The sequence below is a fragment of the Syngnathoides biaculeatus genome, chromosome 8 (genome assembly GCF_019802595.1).
Source record: "Syngnathoides biaculeatus isolate LvHL_M chromosome 8, ASM1980259v1, whole genome shotgun sequence".
Classification (NCBI taxonomy): Eukaryota; Metazoa; Chordata; class Actinopteri; order Syngnathiformes; family Syngnathidae; genus Syngnathoides; species Syngnathoides biaculeatus.
In genome coordinates, this window is record NC_084647.1 from 20,991,488 (window position 1) to 21,014,816 (window position 23,329).

Genomic DNA, 23,329 nt, shown 5'->3' on the forward strand with positions numbered 1-23,329 from the left:
CACCATAGACGGACGGTGATTGACTCAAATAACTTTTTTAAAGTACTATAATGTTGAACATATAAAACAGTTTTACCAGGTAGTAGCTTTTCTTTCGATTTCCTCCATAATCTCACATTACCTTTTAAGCGCAACATTGGGGGGTGGAACGGAATGGGTGTAATGTTACTTCAGTCAAATTTCCAGACTAACCGTTGTTTTGCTGTGGTTCGCACCCCTGTTCCCCTGTCCCATATGTCCCCTGATCTATTCTCTAAATTCCCTTTCTCTCAGGCTGCATTTTCATTAAAGATCATCATAATAAGAACAATAAAAAACGGAGTATTTTAAACTTCCCTGTTGCATAGAAAAACATCTAGCACAAAATGTATACAGATTCACTATTCTGCATGACCTCACAGCTGAACATAATAAGCTAAAAAAAAAGGGGGAGAAAAAACAACTGATCACTTTCTTCTTAAAAGTAGCAGAGTGAGCTACTTTCCTCAATGTATTTTAACTTGGTAGATGTGCCCATTGAAGCAAACTAAATCTGCAATCTAGTAAAGACGCTAAATACGATGCCATCTGTCAAACAGACGCGGTAGCAACAGATATGGGGTGCACATGAAAATGTGCTCTGTGCACACTCTGCTACAATCCAGACCATTTACAGATAGAAGCATCATGGCAATTGCAAGGCCTTCATGATTCAGTTGTAATGGGCAAGGAAAATTGACATTATTTATATACTGTATTTTCCGCACTTTAAGGCGCACCTAAAAGTCTTTAATTTTCTCAAAAGCCGTCAGTTTACCTTATAATCCAGTGCGCCTTATATACGGATCAATATTGAGCCTTTAGTGCAGCTTCATCTAATGGGATGTATAACATAACCCCAACCTCTACTGTAGCGTATATTCTATGTGCCTTATAATGCACTTCGCCTTATATATGAAAACCGTTTTAAAATAGGCCATTCATTGAAGGTGTGCCTTATAGTGCGGAAAATACAGTATGATATGGTGGCACCTGCAACATCATGATTCCCGGGTGAGAAGCGAACATTTAACGTGTTAAACATAAATTTCTAACAAAGACATTACATGTAAGAATGAATGGAAATTTTTCACAACTCCTAGGTACCAGTAATGTTTCTTTACTTAGACCCATGTATTGTAAGCACCATCATCACATTTTTATACATTTTTAAAGAAAAAAATATCTGTATTATACACGAGAAATTGCAGTACTCAAAATGCAGTAACAACTGTATTCAGCGCATTGGTTAGAGTTGTAATTTCAATCCATGGCGCAAAAAAGGTTGGGGACCGCTGCCAGTGAGGATGTCTCTGGGTGCATACCTCGACTTCCCATAGCTGGCGTTGCAATCAATTCCACCCAGTTAACCACTTAACCATTATTGTCATCCAAATGATACCACCTGCAGCAGGTTGAGCACAGAGTAATAGAAGTATTGATCAACACAAAAATGCTGTGGTACTAGGGTATTTGCTGCTCCAGTATGGCAGGCATATCAGACCTTTTGGAACCGTGACATGACGACCCAGAGGATCAATAAGGAACATACATTTGAAGTGTCGTCCTCCTTCTCGCCGACCTTCACCCTTCGCCCCGCTCACTCTTTCCAACACGAAGCCCAAATCGATGCTCTCCTACATCGCTGCCTTGCCCAAATATCATAAATAGTCAGTGGAATGTCAATGCTCTCCACTCATGAAATGATGTATTACTGATGCAAGTCTATGTTTACAGCTAAGATGGGAAACATTCGGGTCGGTAGAAAATAACAGAAGCAAAATGTTTCATTGATTTTTCGACATTTGCTACAGTTTGCACAGAACGTAACACAGCCCTGTTAATATACTGCATCAATTAAAAGGCATCAAATTAATAACCAATACAATTTTGTTGTGGAGGGCGGGGAATGACAGTTTATTGATCGAACTAGAAAGTGTGGGTGGGTCGGCTTCATTCAATCTAGAATAAGATGTTTACTTCTGTGTGCACATTTCCCAGACGAATACAGCATTTGGTCTTTTGGGATGGGATTCCTTCAACGTTGCATATTCTCTGGAGTTGCAACAGCATCTTTTGAGCATCGCGCTCTTTGGATCATACCACAGATTTACAATTGAATTTAGGTCAGGGCTCTGGCGGTCCCCTTAAAAAAAAATGTTCACATGGCTTTTGGTGAAGTTGGTGATTTGTATGTATGGTCGGGTTCATTGTCAGTATTAGTTTTCCCTCCAAAAGGACTAAAGCTTGAGTGTATTAATGTGAATATTCATATAGATTCCTTCTTGACCTTCCCTGCCACTCAATCACGAGGTCACATGCACATCATGTCACACACCTGTGACAGCCATTGTGACTCATTTCTAGTTTTGTATGCTGCTGTCATCTTTTATGTTTTGTCATCATGAAGCACCTGCAGCTATAGACCTAGATTTTAAAAAACAAATCAAAATAGAATGGTTTGTACCCCAAAGTCAAATTTTCACATCCCTTTCATTCAATGTTCAATATAGTACAAAGAGCAGCTAGTTCAAATCCAATTTGCTAAACTTGCCCTTGTCTGCTCACTCATATGATATCATCCAAATTACTTCATCTATATTCAATAGAAAGTAGTGTAAAAAAATGTTCCTTCTTTTTAGTAATGATAAAATATATATGGATGCAACATTTATATTTTCTTAATTTACTATAGATGTTATGCGTCAGTTATTTGCTTCTAGTTTCTTAGCTTGCGTCGTTTGCTTGGCACAATCAATTATCTCTTTCCTCATTTTCTCAAGGGCCTCAACACCATCAAATCTTGCAGAAAAATATTTTTTCAGGATATAACCACCTAATTAAGTTTAGCTCATCGAAAATCCGTTGCTCAATTAGTCCAAACGAACAATTAATAGACTACAAGTAATCTGTTATGCTCTTCCCTAATAAAGAAGGTAAGTTTGTTGACGTCAATAAAATTAACTCAATTAAAATAGAAAATCGTCTCATGAGATCAGTATTAAAAAAAAAAAAAAAAAGACAAGTTGAAGGTGAGGCATCTGGTTAATCACAGGCAATCATTAAGTCAACATGCACATTTTACAGACCCAATGACCACAGTGATGAGGTCAGTGAATTCCGTCCATCTCATTGATTGTGTCTCTAATTGTAGCGTCTTAAGAGCTGGCTGCCATCCTCACGTCTGCACAAATCAATTGTTTGCCCTTTAACTTTGGAGAGTGCCCATAAACAATTGACAGCTGCAAGCTCCATTGTAGATTCCACTCAACTTCTCCAACCACCCCTCCCCTCCCCTCCCTCCCCTCATGAGATATTAAAGTCCTTGGATACTCTTGCTTTTTAAAATCCCGATGCATCCCTTTCCTCATCCTTTCCTGGTAAGATGAGATGTCATAAATCACGTCTGTTGTCAAGTAACTAGCAACTTTCAAACACACACAATCGCTTTTTAACTCTTCAAGTCCTCTTGTCTTGTGGAATATATGTTATGTATGTTATGAATGAGTTTTCCACCTCTCGCTTCAAAGTTAAACTCAAATGTCTTCCATCTTACTTTAAGAAGTTCTTCATTTCCATCCCCTGTTCTTCTGGTCCTCATGTAGCATTGCATAGCTCAGTGTCTGCTGGTCCCCTCTTTCCTTTGTCACACTTAACTCTCTTTTCTCTCCTGTGTTACGCGAATCTGTGCCATTTAATTCCATTTCATACAACATGTTATATAAGGGGCCATTGGCTCCATTGTAGCAATGTCCCTTTGCGCTGCATCTGCAAACTCAATGTGGTGTAAAAGAGAATAACCCCAATAATCAGTAATAATATATAGCCACTCTCCCTCCATTTTGTTGAAATCGCGTCTATTTGGGTCAGCGTTCAAGTCGTTCAAATGTTTAAGTAAGATAGCTCAGGGAACGGCTGTGTCACAAATGGCATGTGAAAATAATGACAATCGTATTTGCATGTGTATCTCTGCCTTATGTAAATAATAGAGCCCTTTCCGTCAGCTTCCCCCACACAGCGAGGTTCACCAATGTCGCAAGGGCACCTACAGTATGCACTCAGGAGCACGTGCTATGCGCTCATATTTGAGGCGTCATCAATAGTGCATGTGCCGAAGGCTCACCTGACACAACCGCTTGAATTATTCATCCGCCTTTCTTTTGTCTTCGTCTTTACAGTCCCCATCGACTCCACTACAGGAATTAAAATGCTTTACGTGTTTGTGGACATCCAGATGGACAACGGACACTTCCTGGACACTGTCAAGTTCAACTTCCCTCCTGGACAGTCCCTGGCGCTCGTCAGCACCATTCAATTTGTGGCTGCTTTGCAGGTGATGGAGTGCTGCCAAGTTTTTTTGTTGTGTGACGATTTGAATTGATCAGTTGATTATGCCTCCACTGGCAAGTGGAGTGAATTCATGCTGGGGATGGACATTTGAAGATGGTGTCTTAATTTATCTAACTCATATTATTCTATACTATACTATAATCAGAATCAGCTTTATCGGTCAAGTGTGTAAAAACGCACAAGGAATTTTTCTCCGACAATCAATGCTGCCCTGGTACAACATTCATTCAACCAAGAACAAGGAACAAATAGCAACAACAACAAAGAACAAGAGACATTTCTGTTTATAGGAACTATTCCTTATAAGAGTCACGCAAGATGTAAAATCTTCATCTAGAAAAGCATAATATTATGATATACTTATTTTTAAGTCCATTTGCATTACATACAGTATGTCACCCCTTAAAGCTAGTATACACTGAAAGTGATGCCTGTTGAAAGCCAGCTTCTCATTTGACTTACTGTTGCATCTGCGCTGATATCAAGTCAATTATTCATGCAGGCATGATGAGGACTGACTGAATGCTACCTATTGGAGGAATTTCTGTGGAGCCTGAAATTTGACTGGATGGCTTGATTTTTCCAAATCAGAGCCTTTTCCTGTTGATGCATATACAGTGAAGAAAATAAGTATTTGAACACCCCGCTATATTGCAAGTTCTCCCACTTAGAAATCATGAAGGGGTCTGAAAATTTCATTGTAGGTGTATGTCCACTGTGAGAAAGAGAATCTAAAAATAAAAATCCAGAAATCACAAAGTATGATTTTTTTTTTTTTTTGTGTGATAGAGCTGCAAATAAGTATTTTAACAGCTGAGAAAACCTTTAATATTTGGTACAGTAGCCATTGTTTGCAATTACAGACGTCAAACGTTTCCTGTAGTTGTTCAACAGGTTTGCACACACTGCAGGAGGGATTTTGGCCCACTCCTCCACACAGATCTTCTCTAGATCAGACAGGTTTCTGGGCTGTCGCTGAGAAACATGGAGTTTCAGCTCCCTGCAATGATTTTCTATTGGGTTTAGGTCTGGAGACTGGCTAGGCCACGCCAGAACCTTGATATGCTTTTATATATATATATATATATATATATTCTTCAATGGATTAATACTCGATTCCTACGGAAGTTTGGTCTTCTTAACGCTGTCGCAGACAGAAGGACGCATTTGGAGGCATAAACCAGTGATTCACTCCCTTTCCATTTCATTAATACTATTATGTCTTTACCGCATAGGCATACATAAATAATTCTGCATGTTTTTCTACTTTTTGAAGAAGCAGTGCTCTCTGCATCCAAGTTCAGTTTGTGAAATCGTGTTAAGTTATTTTGGATCTGAAGGCTGGCGTGAACTCTGAAGCCTGCTCAGCTCCTTGCTCTTTATACAATGTGGAAAATTTGTTTCACGTATCAGTTGTATGTAACCTGCAGTTTTTATTGTCCCAAACCTTTTTAGACAGCACAGTACTTCTGTGTGACCTTGCATGTGTGCTAAGGCGTGTTTTGACTACTCTGTTTTTTTTCTTCCTTTCTCATTCTCTTCATGCACTCACTCCCATAAAGATAAGTTTGAGTGCATCTGGATGAAGCTGATTGTGTGAGAATGTTCTAGGAATGAGAGGGGTGTATGTCTTTTCTTTTTCTTTTCTGCTCTCTCTGTCTCACTTCAGTTTAACAAAGGTGATTATTTGCTTGTGCTTCCGTCAGGGGTAACAACTTGTGACGACTTGTATCGTTTCCTCTCTTTGCGAAGATTTCTTTTTCTTGTTATAAAACCCATAAAGACTAGATTGCTTCCATCCTCATTGTCAGAAAAAAAGAAGTGCCCAAACAACAAGCGGTTTCAAAAGCTAGAGAATGTATTTCACTTACAACCTTTTGTTCCATAATTGCCATTTTATATGTTAAACAGATTCCTAAGGTTTGCTCAAATGTCATTTCTGTTTAATTTAAACCACGCTCTGCCATGCGGGTCATTTTTATCATATGTTTGAAAAAGGCCCGGTCTGTATTTATCTTGCATCTTCTGGACTTCGCCTCCAACTCACACTGTGTAGGCTGACAGAAAGGTCCCACTGAATGGGCGGCAGAAGTTCAGAGTTCACCCTCACTCCCTGTTGACTGCCTTAAATTAGCTTTTAATCGTTCAATTCATCCCTCATCTTCCATGTGCCGTAGCTAATTTGATCTCGCCGTGCTCATCTTTGCACTTAGCCTGAATTAATATACAGCTGGAGCGCCTGAGAAGAGACGATTTATTTCATGACACATCTGCGCTTCAAATCAAGTTGGCAGTCCTGTGATGGAGAGGAGCAAAGTCGTTAATGACCAAGAAAGGAGGACTTTGGGATCACATCTCCAATGTAATCTTTTCTGACCTCTTTCTCCATCTTTTGCATCACTGCCCTCCCTATTTTAATCCCGATATTCATTTCCCTGTATAATTTGCATACTTCTTCCATTTTTCCTGCTTTTGCCTTCACTCTGCCTTTTGCTCATATTACTCTTTTTTTTTTTTTTCTCTCCAGTATGGAATAAAAAGACAAGGTTGGGGGGGCTGTCAACTGCAGAAACATGACAAAATGTGTCCACAAAACAAGGCAATCAGGGGTGTCGATGAACAATGATAAAAGCCCGCTGGAGTGTGCAGAAAAAAAATGTTTGCAACCGAAGTGACTTGATGTATATGTCATAGCATAGAACAGAGCATAGCATTAACAGGGACGTGCACAATAATAAAAAAGTGATAGCCTCACAGTCACGACATTATTTTCCACGTTCTACAGGGGAGGACAGGGAATGATGATAGGTTCAGCATTGCAATTTATTCTGAGCAGATTAGAGCAAGGTAGAGGTTTAGTAAAACAAAAATTTCATTTTTAAAATAATTGTTTTCATTTTTCATTGTGTATAAAGGCTGTGAGTGGAGCCCTCAAACCAGAATACGATGTGCTGGTGCCACAGTGTCGACCTCTGTCGCCGGGTGAAATTTTGGGCTGCACTTCTCCTCGCTTGGACTGCAACGTCAATGCCATAATGTAAGAAATCTTGTTTTACCTCTACATTGTTTTCTCGTCATCCATCAGCAGATACATCTGCATAATCAGTTAGTATCCAATTTCTACACTTCAGTTATTCCCTCTGCCATCATCATGCCCTTGTGACTTGAGGAATAATCAGCATGACATCATACCAGTTATAGAAAGCTGTGACAAGTAGATATGACTGTGTGCCAATTTATTTTTTTTAATGGGTGGCCAAAAAGAAGCAGCCAAAGCCAAAAATAACATGCTGTGCACTGCAACAGAGAAAGACAGGAACACACAAGCACTTGTGGGTACAACCACCACACATAACATTGATCAAAAATAAATACCCTCATAAATGATCCCAACCCACCACAAGGAGATATGACATTATTCTCGAGCCATCCATCCATCCATCCATCCATCCATCCATCCATCCATCCATCCATCCATCCATCCATCCATCCATCCATCAATCCATTTTCAGTCTGGCTTCTTCTCACAAAGGTTGCGGACGTGCTGGAGCCGATCCCAACTTTATTAACAATTTAAAGCAGTTGCCAGTTTTAATAAGATTTCTGTGACATGCATTTTTCAAAATACCCCAAGAATCCATAATGATAGTCCACTCAAGTTTATCTTTGTGGTTTTTTTGGGTGGGTCAGGTGATCTCTCATGCTAGTGAGTGATCCCTCTTCCCGATTTCTATAATTGCTGGGCCAATGACAAATCTGTCTTTCATTACCATGATGACCAAGGACCCAGCCTGAGGTTTGCAGCTGAAGAGGCTTCATTGGCTGACTCTCGTCATCTTGCCGAGATGGATTGCTGTGGCCATCAGACACGTGCACAAATATTTGTGGGGGCCAGGTGCTCAATCTCTTCCCATAAACAACACTTAGTGCTTAACTATTGATAAAACTAATTAACAAAAACACAAAGAAATCTTTAACTTATTTATTCCAACACAAACAACACAATGTAATTGTCACGAACCTCCGGTACGGGTGCGGACCCAAATGCTGGACTTCAACGCTGAGGCATAATGTTCAATGTAGTTTATTCCGGGAACTGGGTCGTACACGGTGTGGATCCAAAAGACATACAGCAAGGTCCGATGACGATGGGGCAAACTAACAACTCAAGAGGACAGGATCAAACAAAAGGGCACAGAATCGCTGTGACTAGGGTTACTCTAACTTACGCGTAGAAGCGGCGAGTCCCACAGGCAGTGAATGCAACTCACTAACGCAAGGCAGCGAACTGGCAAATGTCAGTGTAAAAAAACTCCAACTTAAATGCCGGTCTAATTACAGTCCCAATGTGAAACAGCTGTGAGCCCAGAGCAATTGTCGCGGCCCTCTTGGCAGTGGCCAAACCTTGCTCATGATAATAATTAAATATGATTTAAGTTATTCAAATTACTCAAAATTCTGCTCTGAATACAAAATTAAATAATACAATATGTTTTGTTAAAAACAAAACGATTATTTACAAAGGAGGTTCCAGCAGAAAGGGCACTTTTTTCATTGGGCTGAAAGGATGTGCTCGAGCACCGGCAGCGGTATATCTGTACGCGTACCTACTACCAGAAGCTCATTTGTAACAGTGGGTTGGCTCTCACCAGTGTGTGTGCGTGCATCTCCTCTTCTGTGTCGTTTGAAGGGTTCGCCGCTTGTCTGCGAGAGGACAAACGTTCACTTTCAGAAGCATCGGGCAGAGTGTAAGGGGGGAAAAAAAACAAAAACCATATGCCCCTCAGGCAATACAAGCATTTTCACTGGTGGAGGCAGCAGGTCACAATATGTAAGGATATATCCATCTCTCAAGAGCTTTTTGCTGCCCTGAGATCACAGGTCATTCCTCAGGTGAAATTATATGAGCTCCATCGCATACTCATTGTCAGGCCATGTGCATAAAGCCTCTCGTAGCATGAGATTATACTGATGGGACAAGGCCAAGCTTGGATGTATATGCATAAACCAGGTTCCAGACGGGGAGCTACAAAGGTGTGCGTGTGTTTGTATATTGCTTGCACATGTGCCTTTGTGTATGTGGTGGAAAAAGAAAGTGTAAGGGTCAGGTTGCTTCACCTACTAATCCAATGTGCATTTGCTTTGATGTGTGTAGTGGGGTGATGGGACGGAGAATCGATGGATTTGTCTGCGATTTGGTCCGCTCTGTTGTCTCAACCTTTCCCACTGCCTAACTCTCTTTCCACACATCCTCAAACCTGCACATCCAGTAAATGCTGACAACACAGACTTGAATCCTTCAAGGGTTGTATAATTAGATTAATTAAAAAGGGTATTTATTTTCTACATTATTCAAGGTGCCTCACTTTTTATCAGGTCAGATTTGTGTGTATCTTTCAAGCTTTGTGATGCATCAACCTGAATTTTATGCCAACTAGGTATTTTCTAAAGACTGTGGGATCAGTATTGTTAGAAAACATGCTCAACAAATCCCCACTCATTGTAGCGTTTTGAATGACAAACTATCTGATTTGAAACCATTATATATTTGATTCAGTCGATGGTTCAAATCTCAGCTCTGACTACACCCTGTTCAAGTGTCCTTGGGCAAGACACTTGTCATGATCCTGCCGCTCCAGCACAAGCTGCACGGGTGCGCTGATTGGGGCGCACACCTGCGTCTCATTAGTCTGTGTATTTATATCACCCCGTTGACGATTGGTCCCCGCCAGTTCGTTGATCTTCATGTCCCGTTCGTGTGCTCCGGTATCCCTGATCGAACCTGTGTGCACCGACGTTCGCCCGTTCTCCGACCAACCTTGTAAGCCTGACTCCTTCGTTACTCGTTCCGCTGGGACGTGACGACACTGAGCCTTAATTTATTCATTGTGCTAAAGCGCTTGCCCTTCAGCCCTGGGTGAGAAAAGTTTCCTTTCTGCTGGAACTTCCTTGGCAAATATTTTTGTATTGAGAAAATATTGTTCATTGGTATATAAATGTGTGCATTAATGGGTGAATGTGAGTCTCTGTAAAAGCACTTTGGGAACTGTTTGGTGTAGATAAGGCCCTGTGATGGCGAAGATAAAGCACTGAGCACTGTTCTGAGAATGGATTTTTTTTCACATCATTTTACGATAAGATTGATGTGGACATGGCAATCCCAATGAAAGTATGTAGATAATCATACTGTCGTCAAATCTTAATGGTTCAGTTTGTCATTGTTGTGCCCATTTCTAACAATGGCCTCTCTACGGTTCTGTCATATGCCCGATTACAAACAACAGTGACAATTAAACAAAAAAGAACTTTCACTTCTAGTAGAGACCTCATTTTTCTCCCTGGAGTGAAAAAAAGACAAAAAAACAGGTGGGGCCACAGGGTGACTGTAATTTCTCATGTCTAATGCACATTTAGGAGTTCCTAAAGGCTCTGGGTTTTATGGGGCTGTCCTGGTTGACATGCCTCTGCAACATTCAATGCACATCGGGAACAGTGCTTCAACAAGCTTATCGCCAACCCTCACTGGAGCGTTTCGCAGCCAAGGGTGAAGCGGCCTGGATGAAAATCAGCACCTCCAAATTTGAGACCATGATCCTCAGTTGGAAAAGGGCGGTGTGCCATCTCCAGGTCTGGGATGAGATCCTGCCACAAGTGGAGGAGTTCATATATCTCGGGGCTTGTTCACGAGCGAGGAAAGAATGGAACAAGAGATCGACAGGTGGATCGGTGCAGCGTCTGCAGTGATGCTGATTTTGTATGGATCGATTGTGGTAAAAAAGGGGGCTGGGTCGAAAGGTGAAGCTCTCAATTTACCGGTCGATCTACGTTCCTACCCTCACCTATGGTCACAAGCTGTGGGTCGTGACCAAAAGAACAAGATCCCGGATACAAGCAGCTGAAATTAGTTTCTTCCGCAGAGTGTCTGGGCTCTCCTTCATATTAGCGGACAACTCAGGACCTGCTGGAGAGGCTACATCCCTCGGTTGGCCTGGGAACCCAAAGAAGAGCTGGATGAAGTGGCTGGGGAGAGGAATGTCCTGGCGTCCCAGCTTAAGCTACTGCCCCTGTGACCCAACTTTGGATGACGAGTAGAAGATGGATAGATGGATGGATCGATGTGTTATTTACTTAATAAAAGTACGTCGGTGAATTTCAAAAGAGCATGTAAATAAAATATAACTACTTTTGTAGTAAAGTTTTATAAATATAATATGGTATTAAAGTATTACATTCTTTCTGACTTTTGGAAACCATCCCAACATGTGAAACCGAAAAAAGTAACAATGACTAAAAATACTGGAAAGATCAACTCTCTGTACCATTTGCACAACTTCAAATAGATGCCTGCTGAGGGAACTCATTCCGGCTGTATGTACACTATCTGCAATCTTATTCTTTTCGACCAAATTGAGAAATTAATGAAATTGGTCCTATTAGACCAATATGCAGATGTGAATGCAAAGAGGGCGATGTTGCATAATGTAACAGCGAATAATGTTATTACTAAGAGCACATTCAATAAGAATAATTCATTATTGATGGCAGAGCTGTGATGGACATGAGAGCGAGGTTAGCAAAAGTAGCCTCTGAAGTGAGCGAGAAGGGAGGACATCTGTCGCTGAAGTGGGGCTGGCTTGTTGTTCACAGTATAATCAAATGAAGGGCTTGGATGTTTTCATGCCCAAAAAAGGAGTGGAGAGTGTATTGTACAATCAGTGATATATGTGATGTAACACACATGCACACACTTCCTACTGAGACTGTACACATACATTGATAAGAAAGGGCACTGACTTGAGACCGCTCCCTCTTAAAATGTGGATGTTCTCAGTGTGAACCTGAGACCAGATTCTAAAAGTGACTCGCACCCAGCACTACCTCCCTTTAGTCTTAGTTTCAATTGGACTCCAATTTTTTTTTTCCCCCTCGGTGCATGTGGTTCATCTGATCAAATGTGAATTGCAGTGAGAAGTCAATCCAATCTCAATTCAAGCAAATTGTCCCTCACAGCATAATGTTGAGTAGCGCTGAAACAAACACATATTCGGTTTCCTAGAGCTCTGAAGACAGTCTATGTGCAGTAGTTATTAAAGACTGTGGGAAATGGGAATTTTGCTGCGTACTGTATTGTCATTTTCACTACTCAGTTGAGACCTTGTCCTGTTTACTTATGGTCACCACTTACCAGTAATAGGAATTCCAGACATGATTAAATCTTAACAATTTAGTTTTTTCCTCATATTAAGCCCTAAATTGTCCCTAAAATGTTATGTAATCATTAATGCGGGTGTTCAAAGATTGTTAAAAAAAAAACAAAAACAAAAAAAAAAAAAACTAGCTAACACAAACTATTCCCATTTTCATTCTCAAAAGTTGTAATTCTTTGTCTATTATACTATGATTGTGATCTGAATAGGAGGAACAATAATTTACTTGTGCTGGTCTTTTAGGGGCTTGGTCAGCGCATTCCAATTTGGTTTATTTTTTTAAGTAAGGTCTTAAATATGATTGGAGCAGTCCTAAAATTTTTTTTTTCAAAATTTAATTTGAATACCCTAAGCCTGTGGATACCCTCCAAAAAGAGAAGCAGAGAGCAGTCTTACATAGGCTGTTGTATCTGCTTGTATTTTTTTTCTTCAAATGAAGAAATTAACAATGCAAATGGACAAAGCTTACAAACTGATTTTTACCATAGAAATTGGACGATTGTTGCTGAGGCAACCTTTTATTTCGTTTCTAAGAGTAGTTGGCAACCTCATCATGATTGGGTTCAAACAACATCTGCTGGCATATTTTACTTTGGAACAATTTTCTAAGCATCTCTCCTCTGTGACACACACACACACACACACACACACACACACACACTCAGGCTGTGTCCTGGCTCTGAGCAATAATGTGTCCACTTCATGTCCTAAACCTGTTGCACTGTGCAACTCTGCACTCATAAATGCTTCCTCCAAACAGAATTTTACTGTGTTGACTAATAAATGTCAGTCCAGGAAAAGAGTGGGCCAAGCCCTCTCTCCAGGGAGCTGCCAACTATTGAAAACCATCCCAGCATGTGAAAGAAAAGAGCACCCCTTTTTGCCCTATGTTATTATAATTTTTGGAGGCACTCTTATTTATTTATTTTTCCATTTGTGTTTCCATTTCTATATGCTGCCAGAAGCACTTCATAGTCTCCCTTGGAGAGAATTGTGGTGTATAAATAGATATGCCTTGCCTAGTGTTTTCAGACACCTGTACACATACCTCTGTGTTCTTTCTGTTGGTACACTCTGCCTACGCTTGGAGTCTGCTGAATCCCTGGTAGAAGGCCAATGGTTAATTGAAAAGGCTTGCATTCTCTGTAAACAGTGTCCTCCAATCGTTGGGGGGTCATGTTCCCTGGACAGCAGAGGTGGCCTAATGCTCCGCTTCAGCCTTGGGGTCTTTAGTCTTCTCTGATAAGTTGAGCAACAGAGAAGGGAGACATTGATTCAAATTCCTTATTGAATTTACATCTACACAAATCATTTTATCCTGAGTTCCTGCCTTAATTTCTCTTAAATTTATCCTTTTGTTTCTGTAGCTATTTGGGAGATGGAAGATTTCACCTGGAGTCGATCATGATCGCAAATCCAGATATCCCAGCCTACAGGTAAGGTAAATGACATGTAACATCAAATGTTTTCTTGAGAATTGAATGTAAGAAATACATGATTATTAAAGGTCAAGTGTCACAAAATGGATGATTTTTAGTATGTTATTAATGAAAAACGGCAGCCTGTATGGACCCATCTGTTTTTTCACCACAAAACATGATTTTGACAAATGGCTTTTTGTAACTCCCGCCATGAAAATCTTCTCGACGGATTTATTTTCGACAAGAAGCAGGAAATGACGTCGGAGGCTGTAGCGCGCTCAAGCGGACTCGTTTGTTTCTATTAGTTTTAGCTGCGGGAAGATATCTTGTTGTTCCTTTGTGTTAGCCAAAATGCCGGCTCATTGCATTGCTGGATATTGCTCGAACACTCTGAAAGATGGATTTACCCTTCATCAGTTACTAAGTGACCCGGTTCATCGTGAAAATTGGATTGCATAGGTGCAAAGGACGAGAGCTTTGTGGGTTCCAAATGACAGGTAGGTGTGTATACAGCTTCTAAAAAAAAGAATAGTTTGCGGGGGGGGGCCACGTAATCCGTCTCTCATAACGTAACAAAAGATCACCGTATGTAAGACGGGTGCTGAATGTATCGATATGCATGTCGGACGGCTTCTGCGTTGGGGTCGGCGGTGAAGGCTTTCGCGTCGTGCCTCGCTGTCTAGCACGGCTTTAGCCGGTCTGGCTTATACATACTGTCTGGGAGTCTGTTGTTAGTTAGAAGTGATCCGCATATCATCTAAATATGGCTCGAAACAATAGGGTAATATTGCCCCGGACACTTCACCCGATTGTGAGATGTTCTCTTCTTTGAAAAGAGCTTCGGTGTCTGAAGGGGCGTGTCCCATAGTAGGGGCCACAGTGTGTTTTCAATGGCGAATGTCCGGACAGTAGATACAGCCAATATGGCGACCACTTGGATGTCGAATGAGACTTCTGCAACTTTGTACATGGGTGTCACGCTCTCCACTCATATTTATTTTTTCGTATAGACATTGAAGTGAATAATGCTATATGTATTTTTTCTTCCAATATCTGTTTTAGAATGTTTATAGGGATGACACTTGACCTTCAATTACGAGTGCCTAATTAGACATTCAGTAATGCCGTAAATTTGAGACCCCACACCAGCATAACAACTGTTTAAAACATTCAGCATTTACTGTACATGAATTCAAGATCATCAAAATACAGAATTACAAATCAAAAACTTGCTAATGAGCATCAACAAATTACAATCTCTGACAGTATCAATCATAACTCTTGCCTTTACGATACTGCTGTGTCCTTATAAGACTTTCTGGGGGATATAATATGGGTTTGATAACTCGTTTGTTTGTTTGCAAAGGCAAATTGTGTTTTAGGTATATGCACCCTGGTAATACGTGGTGAGGGTAAAATGTGGTTTTGATAACTTGTTGTTTGTATGCAAAGTGAAATTGTGTTATAGGTATATGCACAGCTGCACAGCTCAACGGTCCCTGTCACAAACAAGATTTTAATCTCAAGTGACGGCCCTGTTTCCAAGGAAATCAGATGAGATACTCTGAAGTAGCTCGAGTTTACATGAACTGGTGTCATACTTGATGTGTTTTCATGATTGGATTTTTAATCTTGTCTTGCATTTCCGTCCTTGTGACAGATACCTGAACAATAGTTGGTTTAACTGCATTCGTTGGATAATGATGAGGAGTATGCATGTTGTTTTTTTCTGTAGGTACGACCCCTACAGTAAAGTCTTCTCCAGGGAGTACTACGACCACGAGGCTATGCGTGCCTTGAGGCTGGAGGCCATCGACAAGGCTCGCTCGGCCCAGAGATGGGGGCTCATTTTGGGAACGCTGGGGCGTCAGGGAAACCCAAAAGTTCTCGAGGTGAGAACGTAATTTTTTCATTTATTTTTGTGTTTCAGCAGCTTTTGTATCCTGAGGCCTGCTGTGCAACTATTTTGTAATATTTTTCAGTTTGACATTTTTAGTAACATGAGCTTCCAGCACCAGAAATTCTCACACTGGGCAAAGTGATGAAATGATGAAACATAAACTAAACATAATTCTATATAAAACATCCACCGTGGGCATCACTTATCATGAGAAAACAAACCATTTTTAATACTTGGTCAATCATTTGTCAAATTAGCAGATTTATCTGGGGTCAGACTAATAATCTAATAATAATCAAGAAATATGGAATTGACCAAATTTGAACATAGGAGGTTTCGGACCCAACGTCAATGATATGCGCGTTCTGATTTCATCCAGGTCAGTCATTCGTTATCACCTGATCCGTGAGACTTGTGCTCTGCATGTTTTCCACGCTTCTCTGCTTTAATACCCTCAATTTCAATGCCACTATCATTATCAAGCGTTACGGACTATGATAGTGTCTGAAAAACTTTATGGTTGAGATACTTCAGGACCCCGCTTGGCACACAACGTATGATTTGCTGGCGCAAATATGCTAATCCACTACATGAAGTGCATGTAAATGCCATCGATATACAGTCAAAGACATATGGTGGTTGTCCTTCTGCCCTCCGCCGAGGGAGAGGTAATATTTTAGCATAAACTCTGAGGATGATTCAAGGGAGATTTAAAAGAACTGAACTTCTCTGCCATTTTGATCTATGGAGATTAAGAAGTGGAGTGACAGATATGGTTTTCAGTATGATCTGATGAGAAAAATCAAAAACTCAAATGGACTGACAGAAACACCCACATTTTGTCTTACCAAACTAACATTAGTTGTTTTTTCCCCCGAAATAACTCCTCATTATCAGTATAGTTCCAAAACTTGAGAAAAGTGACACACTTGTACTTGTTAAACCCTCCCCGGTGTATATTCGTATCTGCCCATCAGAAAGTCACTGGGTTCTGGAACCTCGCTTAGATACTGTTGCCTACCTTGGACAAGGCATATGTGTGCATTTCCATTTTTCACAGAGTCATCTTGGACTCTGAGGAAGACTGTATTTGTAGATTTCCCATGTAACCCCTCTGTGTCGGGTGTGAAAGAAAAAGAGTCCCTCTACTAAAGCTGGTGATGGAACCTGTGCCTCTATGTTAGTTGAGTGTAAATTAAAGTGGCTAGGTGTCAACATTCGGAGCGCAATTGATGTTTTGATATGAGGATTACCGCTTTGTCGCACTTTCTCTGTAGCACCTGGAATCAAGGCTGCAGACGCTGCGCAGGAGCTTTTTTCGAGTTCTTCTGTCTGAGATTTTCCCCAGCAAGTTGGATCTATTGCCTGATGTCGATGCGTGAGTAATTAGATGCGCACACACGTACACTAACACGTTACCAAAAGTAGGGCACATGTACCATGCACTTAATTAATGTTGCTTGATCACAACCCTTATGAAAGCACTGGCCAAATGTTCTCGATGCCTTCCTGAATTCTCCACACTTGCCATGTCAATATAACTATGATGTTCCTTTAGGACTTCATTTCACCACCCAAAAAGTTGAGATTTTCCATTGAACTTCATATTTATTGTTTTAAGTAGATATGTTAGAAATGGATATTGCTCAAGCTTCTTCACTTTTTAGATGGATTAATTACAAGCAGACAATGTACATGCAAAGAGCAAAATGTGTGGATGGTGAAAGGTAGACATTTTTGGCTGATGTGAGCATAATAAGCACATGGTAAAACCTTATTGAGCAACATGATTCAGTTTGGAGCTCACTGTGTACTGTTGAACAAATATATTTCAAATTTCTCAAGGTTTTATTCATCAATAGATATTTCATTTTGACATAGTGGACATGTTGTGCTTGACAACATTTCACTACACACATCATATGATGAAAATGACAAAACAGTTTTGTTTTCTTTTTGAAGAAAGGCAAAATGCTGGTCATAATTTCATGGAAAGCATCTGTGTTTCTTTAAGGGCAGTTAACCCATAATGACAGGATGGACAGCAATTTTAGGGTCATATGCAAAATGTTCAATGTGATTATGAAAATGGAACAAAACATCATGGCAAAACAGTGCCAGACTGCCTGCATAGCTTTTCTCTAGATTTTTTTTCTCCCACATCTCCAATCCATGCATGGTAGGTTAATTGATGACTCTAAAATTGTCCATAGGTGTGAATATGTCTGTGAATGGTTGTCTTTTTATTTGCCCTGCGATTGGGTGGTAACCTGTTCGGGGTGTACCCCAGACCTCACACCCAGAATCAGATGGTATAGCCTCCAGCACACCCACGTCACTATTGAGGCTGTGCGGTACGGAGATTGAATGAATATACATGATAAACATGGCTCTTTTTTTCTTTTTTTAAATACTCTAACTTGTTGAATGTTCATTTTTTAAAATTTCTGATAATTTCACCTCTTATTGCACATACTAGTGAGCAAAGCAGTGTGTAGGAAATGACCAAATCACATATATCCTATGAAAACAGTTGGTGTTGAATAAAAGGAACAGATTTAAAGAGAGTTACCATTGTATTGGTATATAAGTTTGATAATGTTTGCCACTTAAGGCCTTCATTATTTTACATGATCATGATAAGTGAGTGATTTTGATGAGGACGCAAAGGGCACGTCATTGTGATATTGACCTTGCTGCAAAAAGCACTACTTTGAGAAAAATCGTTTCGGAGATGACAATGAATATTCGGTTAGTTTGGGTTGTTTGCTTAAGGCTTGCAAATGAATGCATCATTGTGGCCTTTCCCGCTTTGTGCCACTTCCGCAGTAAGTGCATGGGAAATTGAATATGCTCTCTATGAAAAGGTCACAACTTTTCATTTTAGTAAATAAACACTTATTGTCCTATTGTGCCAGTAATACATTTGTTTTATTTCCGTCTTCCCCCCCCCCCCCCCCCATGTGTCCAAGCTATTTGTGTCCAAAAGCAGTTTGTCAAAATCGGTTACAGATAATGCCACTTACAACACAATAGGCCTGCCTACTACCTTTAACAGAATAGCTCCAGAGCTCCTCTTTCCTATTACTTTGGAATTGCTGTAAAATTACAAGAAAACTAGGGTCCAAAACCAGGAACCTGATCAAAACCTTGACAAGAATGTGGGATAAGAAACTACCCCAGCAAGTAGTGTAAAACACCAAGTAATTGAACCACCCCTCAATCCCCCTCCCCCCCAAAAAATATAATTGTTTCTCAGTTGAGATGGCCATGTCAACATAGTTCCCCGGTATCAAGATAGTCAAAGCCATATCTGAAAGAAAAATGAAAAGACAAACGGAATTGAAGGACAAACGTACTTTTACAACTGTAAATGTCCTTTGCATAGATGTAATGTCCCAAAATTCCAAGTTACCCATGGACCACTTTGGGTTTTTGATGACCACTAATCAGCCATGGAATGCATTTTGAGTAAACTCTCCAGTTGAACGGCATCTTTCAGAGAAATTATGTGGCTTAAAATGCACCTGGAAGTTCCATTCTGCAATCACGACTGAATTGTGTATTTAGTCAAAGGGTGAGTGGGCATTATCATAAATTGCTTGCTGTAACAAGAAGAGAACAAATGGCCTACAGCTTCATGAATATAGTAAGCATTCATAGGGAGTTTTTCTGCTTTTGCCATTGCAGCATTGGAACATTGTCCACTTTCATCAACAGACAAGTGAAGCATATCAGGGTATATTTGTATGTTGCTCACTTAGTACCGTAATTCCCGGCCTACAGAGCGCACCTGGTTACAAGCCTCACGGAGTACATTTGTAAAGGAAATACCATTTGGTATATCGACACGCCGCAGCTGTGTAAAAGCCGCAAGTGCCCACATTGAAACGCAGATTGAAACACGAGATATTTACAAAGAAAGATGGTACACAGAAAGAGTTTAACGCCAGTCCGATGTCAACGGTAGCACCCCGCTAGCGCACGTTAACAAGGTCAGTTGAAATAAAACTGACCGGTAAATATCACTGAGACACGCCAGGAACACAGCAGCAACATGCTAGCACAGCGCTAATGCTAGTGCAGCGCTAACAGGGCTGTCATAAGTCACTTCATTGGCACATATATTCCACCACTCTCACTCTTACCTTTTCCGCTCGAGCGCCCCCTTGCGGCCGTTAGAAAAAAATACACAAATTAGCCGCATCACCGCGTTAACCACAGGGTTGAAAGCGTGTGAGAAAAGTCACGGCTTGTATGCCGGAAATTACGGTATTTGTTAGATCGCCAAGGATTACTTAAATAAACAAGATTTCATATGTACTGTATGCCGCGTAGACTGAGGATCTTGATGCACATGGGTATTTATGATAAAACACTTTGCTAATAATCCCAGTGTGATAAACTCCCTGCTACTGAATACTGCTGTTCTGCACTTACACTGAGAAAACCAATTTCATAGTAGCAGGCGTTTCCCCAATTTGTCAGTCATTTAACGGATGAGGACGAATGTGAACATTGACTTTGTATGTGCGAGTGTTCAAGTTATACTTGCGCTCCCATGCGCTTTAAATTTCAGACCAGTCGCTCTTTGCCTCTCTCGGCAATAAGAGATGTGATGTGTAAGGGAGGAGCGGGACTGAGAAATGGACAGACAGCAAGTTTCAGTGAGATTGAGAGGGGTTTGGTCACAGAGATGGAGCAAAGTGGAGGGAGCTGGGAGGGGCCAGTCTCGGAAAGCAAGTCATCACAGTGAAGTGTTTTTTCCCTTTTGTTTGGCCATCTATTGCAGGCTGATTCAAATTACGTGCGTCGGGCCCAGCTCGTCCGGCAACAAAACCTCATTACAGAGGTTGCATGTAAAGAGTGGCCCTCGGGAAAACACTGTTTAAATCCAATGATAGTCTTTTCTTCAGACCTGTATACATTTTACTAGTCGCACAAATGGACAAAAGTACTTGGAAACTTGACGATTACTTTCCAAGTGAAAATGGAAGAAAATATGGAGTTACGGCTATTAAGCGTACACTCATCCGGAAAGATTTTTACGAGATGTTGGATAATGTCTTGTTATTTTTTGTTCATTTTTTACATCAGCGGTCACTGATGTGCCATAAAGTTAGATTGAGTTTGTTTTACACAAATCTCATCCAAACATAACTTTATGGATCTTGCTTTGTGCATTTGGAAAATAACAAGAACTCCCCCCACACTGTCCTCACAGTCTAAACAGGAACATACAATTGTCCAAAATGACTTGAAGTTTGAACTCAACCTACGACTGAGGACATAAGTGATTAAAGGATGTTTTGAATGTTTCCTCCCTATAATGTGGTGACTTTCACACAATATAGCTATCCCACAAATGAAAATGTCCCCAACAACATTCAGGGTAATGTACCTTTCCTTCAATAAAAAGCTTGTCAATTATCCCGCAGCATTACATCCATCCATCTATTTGCTGAGCCGCTGATCCTCAGAAGTCACGGGAGCACTCAAGCCTATCCCAGCCATCATCAGGCAGGAGGGAGGGTACACCTTGAACTAATTGCCAGCCAATTGCATGGTACAGTACATCCAAATCAAACAACCATTCGCAAACACAATCACACCTAGGGGCAATTTAGAGTCTCCAACTAATGCCTGTTTTTGGGATGTGGAAACCAGAGTGCCTGGAGAAAACCCACACAGGCGGGGCCTATATTTGAACCCCGGTCCTCAGAACTCTGAGGCCGACACTCCAGCCAGTTGCTCCACCATGCCACCAGAAACATTACATTAACAATACATTAGTCCAACTATCCTATAATTTTCCATTTAATCTTTTTAAAACTGGAGAGGATTATCATAAAATGATCCCAGAATATTCATCGGATTTATCCTGGTAGAAGGAAGTAGTAGGGTAAAAAAATAATGACGGGATTTTTTTTTTTTTAAAGACAATTTCCATGTAGCTGTTTATCTTTATCAAGGATGTTGTTCATTCATTGAGTGAGTTTACTGTCGGGATAGAATGGGAAGATGTGTTTTACAAAGCTAACGGCAGCAATGTTTCATAATTGCTTCTGTAATTTATCAGACGCACAGCCTGCATGTATTTTTGGCTTATCTGATCCACTCAGCTAGAAATTGTTCAGCAGCTTTTTCCCCCCACCTCCCATCATCTCCTATGAATATTTGTGTGAGCCTAGCTACAATAGACACAACAAACCACCAGGCGTCTTGCAATGTGCCAAATCCAGTCTTCTTGTATTGTGGGAGGGATGGAAGCAAGAGAGAGAAATTCTGATAGAGCGCAGAGGCCTATTCCAAGCTTTCTCTGCCTTTTGACACCCACATACTCATATAAGGGAGCCGCTATTATCATATTCTCTTAAGTATGTAATTAGACTATCCCCAAGCAGGCTTTGTACAATTGTACACATATCTGCTCGCCACACGTGCTTATCTCGACTAGACCGCCATACCACCCAGTGCATTGCAGCATTTAATCTTATCCATTGGAGTTTGTGACAACAGCCCAATTAAATTGCTATTTTTGTGAAAAGAAGAAGATCGTGCCATGGAAATTGATAAAAACCACGGGGTAAAAAAGTGTTTCAGATGGGCATGCCTTGAAAACAGTGTAACCGTGCAGATAGTAACGAAAACTGTATCAACATGTCTAATCGAACACATACAAAAAGTTGACGTTCCCGGAACAGTGCTGTGCGCTGTGTTCCGATATGATCAATTATGTAAGACGAGGAGCAAAAAATATCCAGGAGCATATCCAAACCAGAAAACTTAAATGTAAGTTGGATGTAAATTTATCAAATATTATGTAATTGAGAACTGTCAATACGATTAGGCCTATCTGTTGCACTGGCCATGTCGATCACGCATTTTATCGCTCACTTTTATATTTCATAATCTTGCTCTCTCTCTTTCTCTCTCTCTCTCTCTCTCTCTCTCTCTGTCTCTCTCTCTCTCATATAATATATATAAACAATATATATTGTGGACTTATTTCTGAAGTATAACTTGTAAGTTCAGTAGCCTGTTTGATATAAATTTCACCGTCTACATTTTTATGTCTGGAGTTTGGCAAAATTATTTTGGTTTTTTGGACTCATATTTTAAGTTTTAAAAATGTTATGATTGCCCTGTATTTACACTGTTAGAAGTAACTAGAGGTCATCATTTAACACTGTGTTTTTAAGAAATTTTCAGTGTTTCTACATTTTTTTCAAAATTTAAATTTTCAGTGTTTTTCCAAATTGGTCATTCTCATCCCTGTAAAGTTTGGCGTGGGAAGATTTCTTAAAGCAAGTAAACTTAGCTAGCACCACCACAAAAATCCACCAGTGACTTTGAATTAGTGGATATATTTTATGTTTTAGGAATAGCTTGTCCACTGTGTTTCTCAAAGGAGTTATAATTTGCCCAGGAAA

At 40.4% G+C, this 23,329-nt stretch overlaps 1 protein-coding gene across 2 annotated transcripts in view; it reads left to right on the top strand.

Annotated features, from left to right (window-relative positions):
- dph1 (diphthamide biosynthesis 1) overlaps positions 1–23,329 on the top strand; it is a 69,625-nt gene that overhangs the window by 38,288 nt on the left and 8,008 nt on the right. For both annotated transcript variants that reach the window (XM_061827108.1, XM_061827109.1), the window contains exons 5-9: positions 4,197–4,351; positions 7,284–7,405; positions 13,943–14,011; positions 15,732–15,888; positions 17,174–17,274. In XM_061827108.1, coding sequence (XP_061683092.1) covers positions 4,197–4,351; positions 7,284–7,405; positions 13,943–14,011; positions 15,732–15,888; positions 17,174–17,274 — 604 coding nt within the window. The remainder of the gene's footprint in view (positions 1–4,196; positions 4,352–7,283; positions 7,406–13,942; positions 14,012–15,731; positions 15,889–17,173; positions 17,275–23,329) is intronic.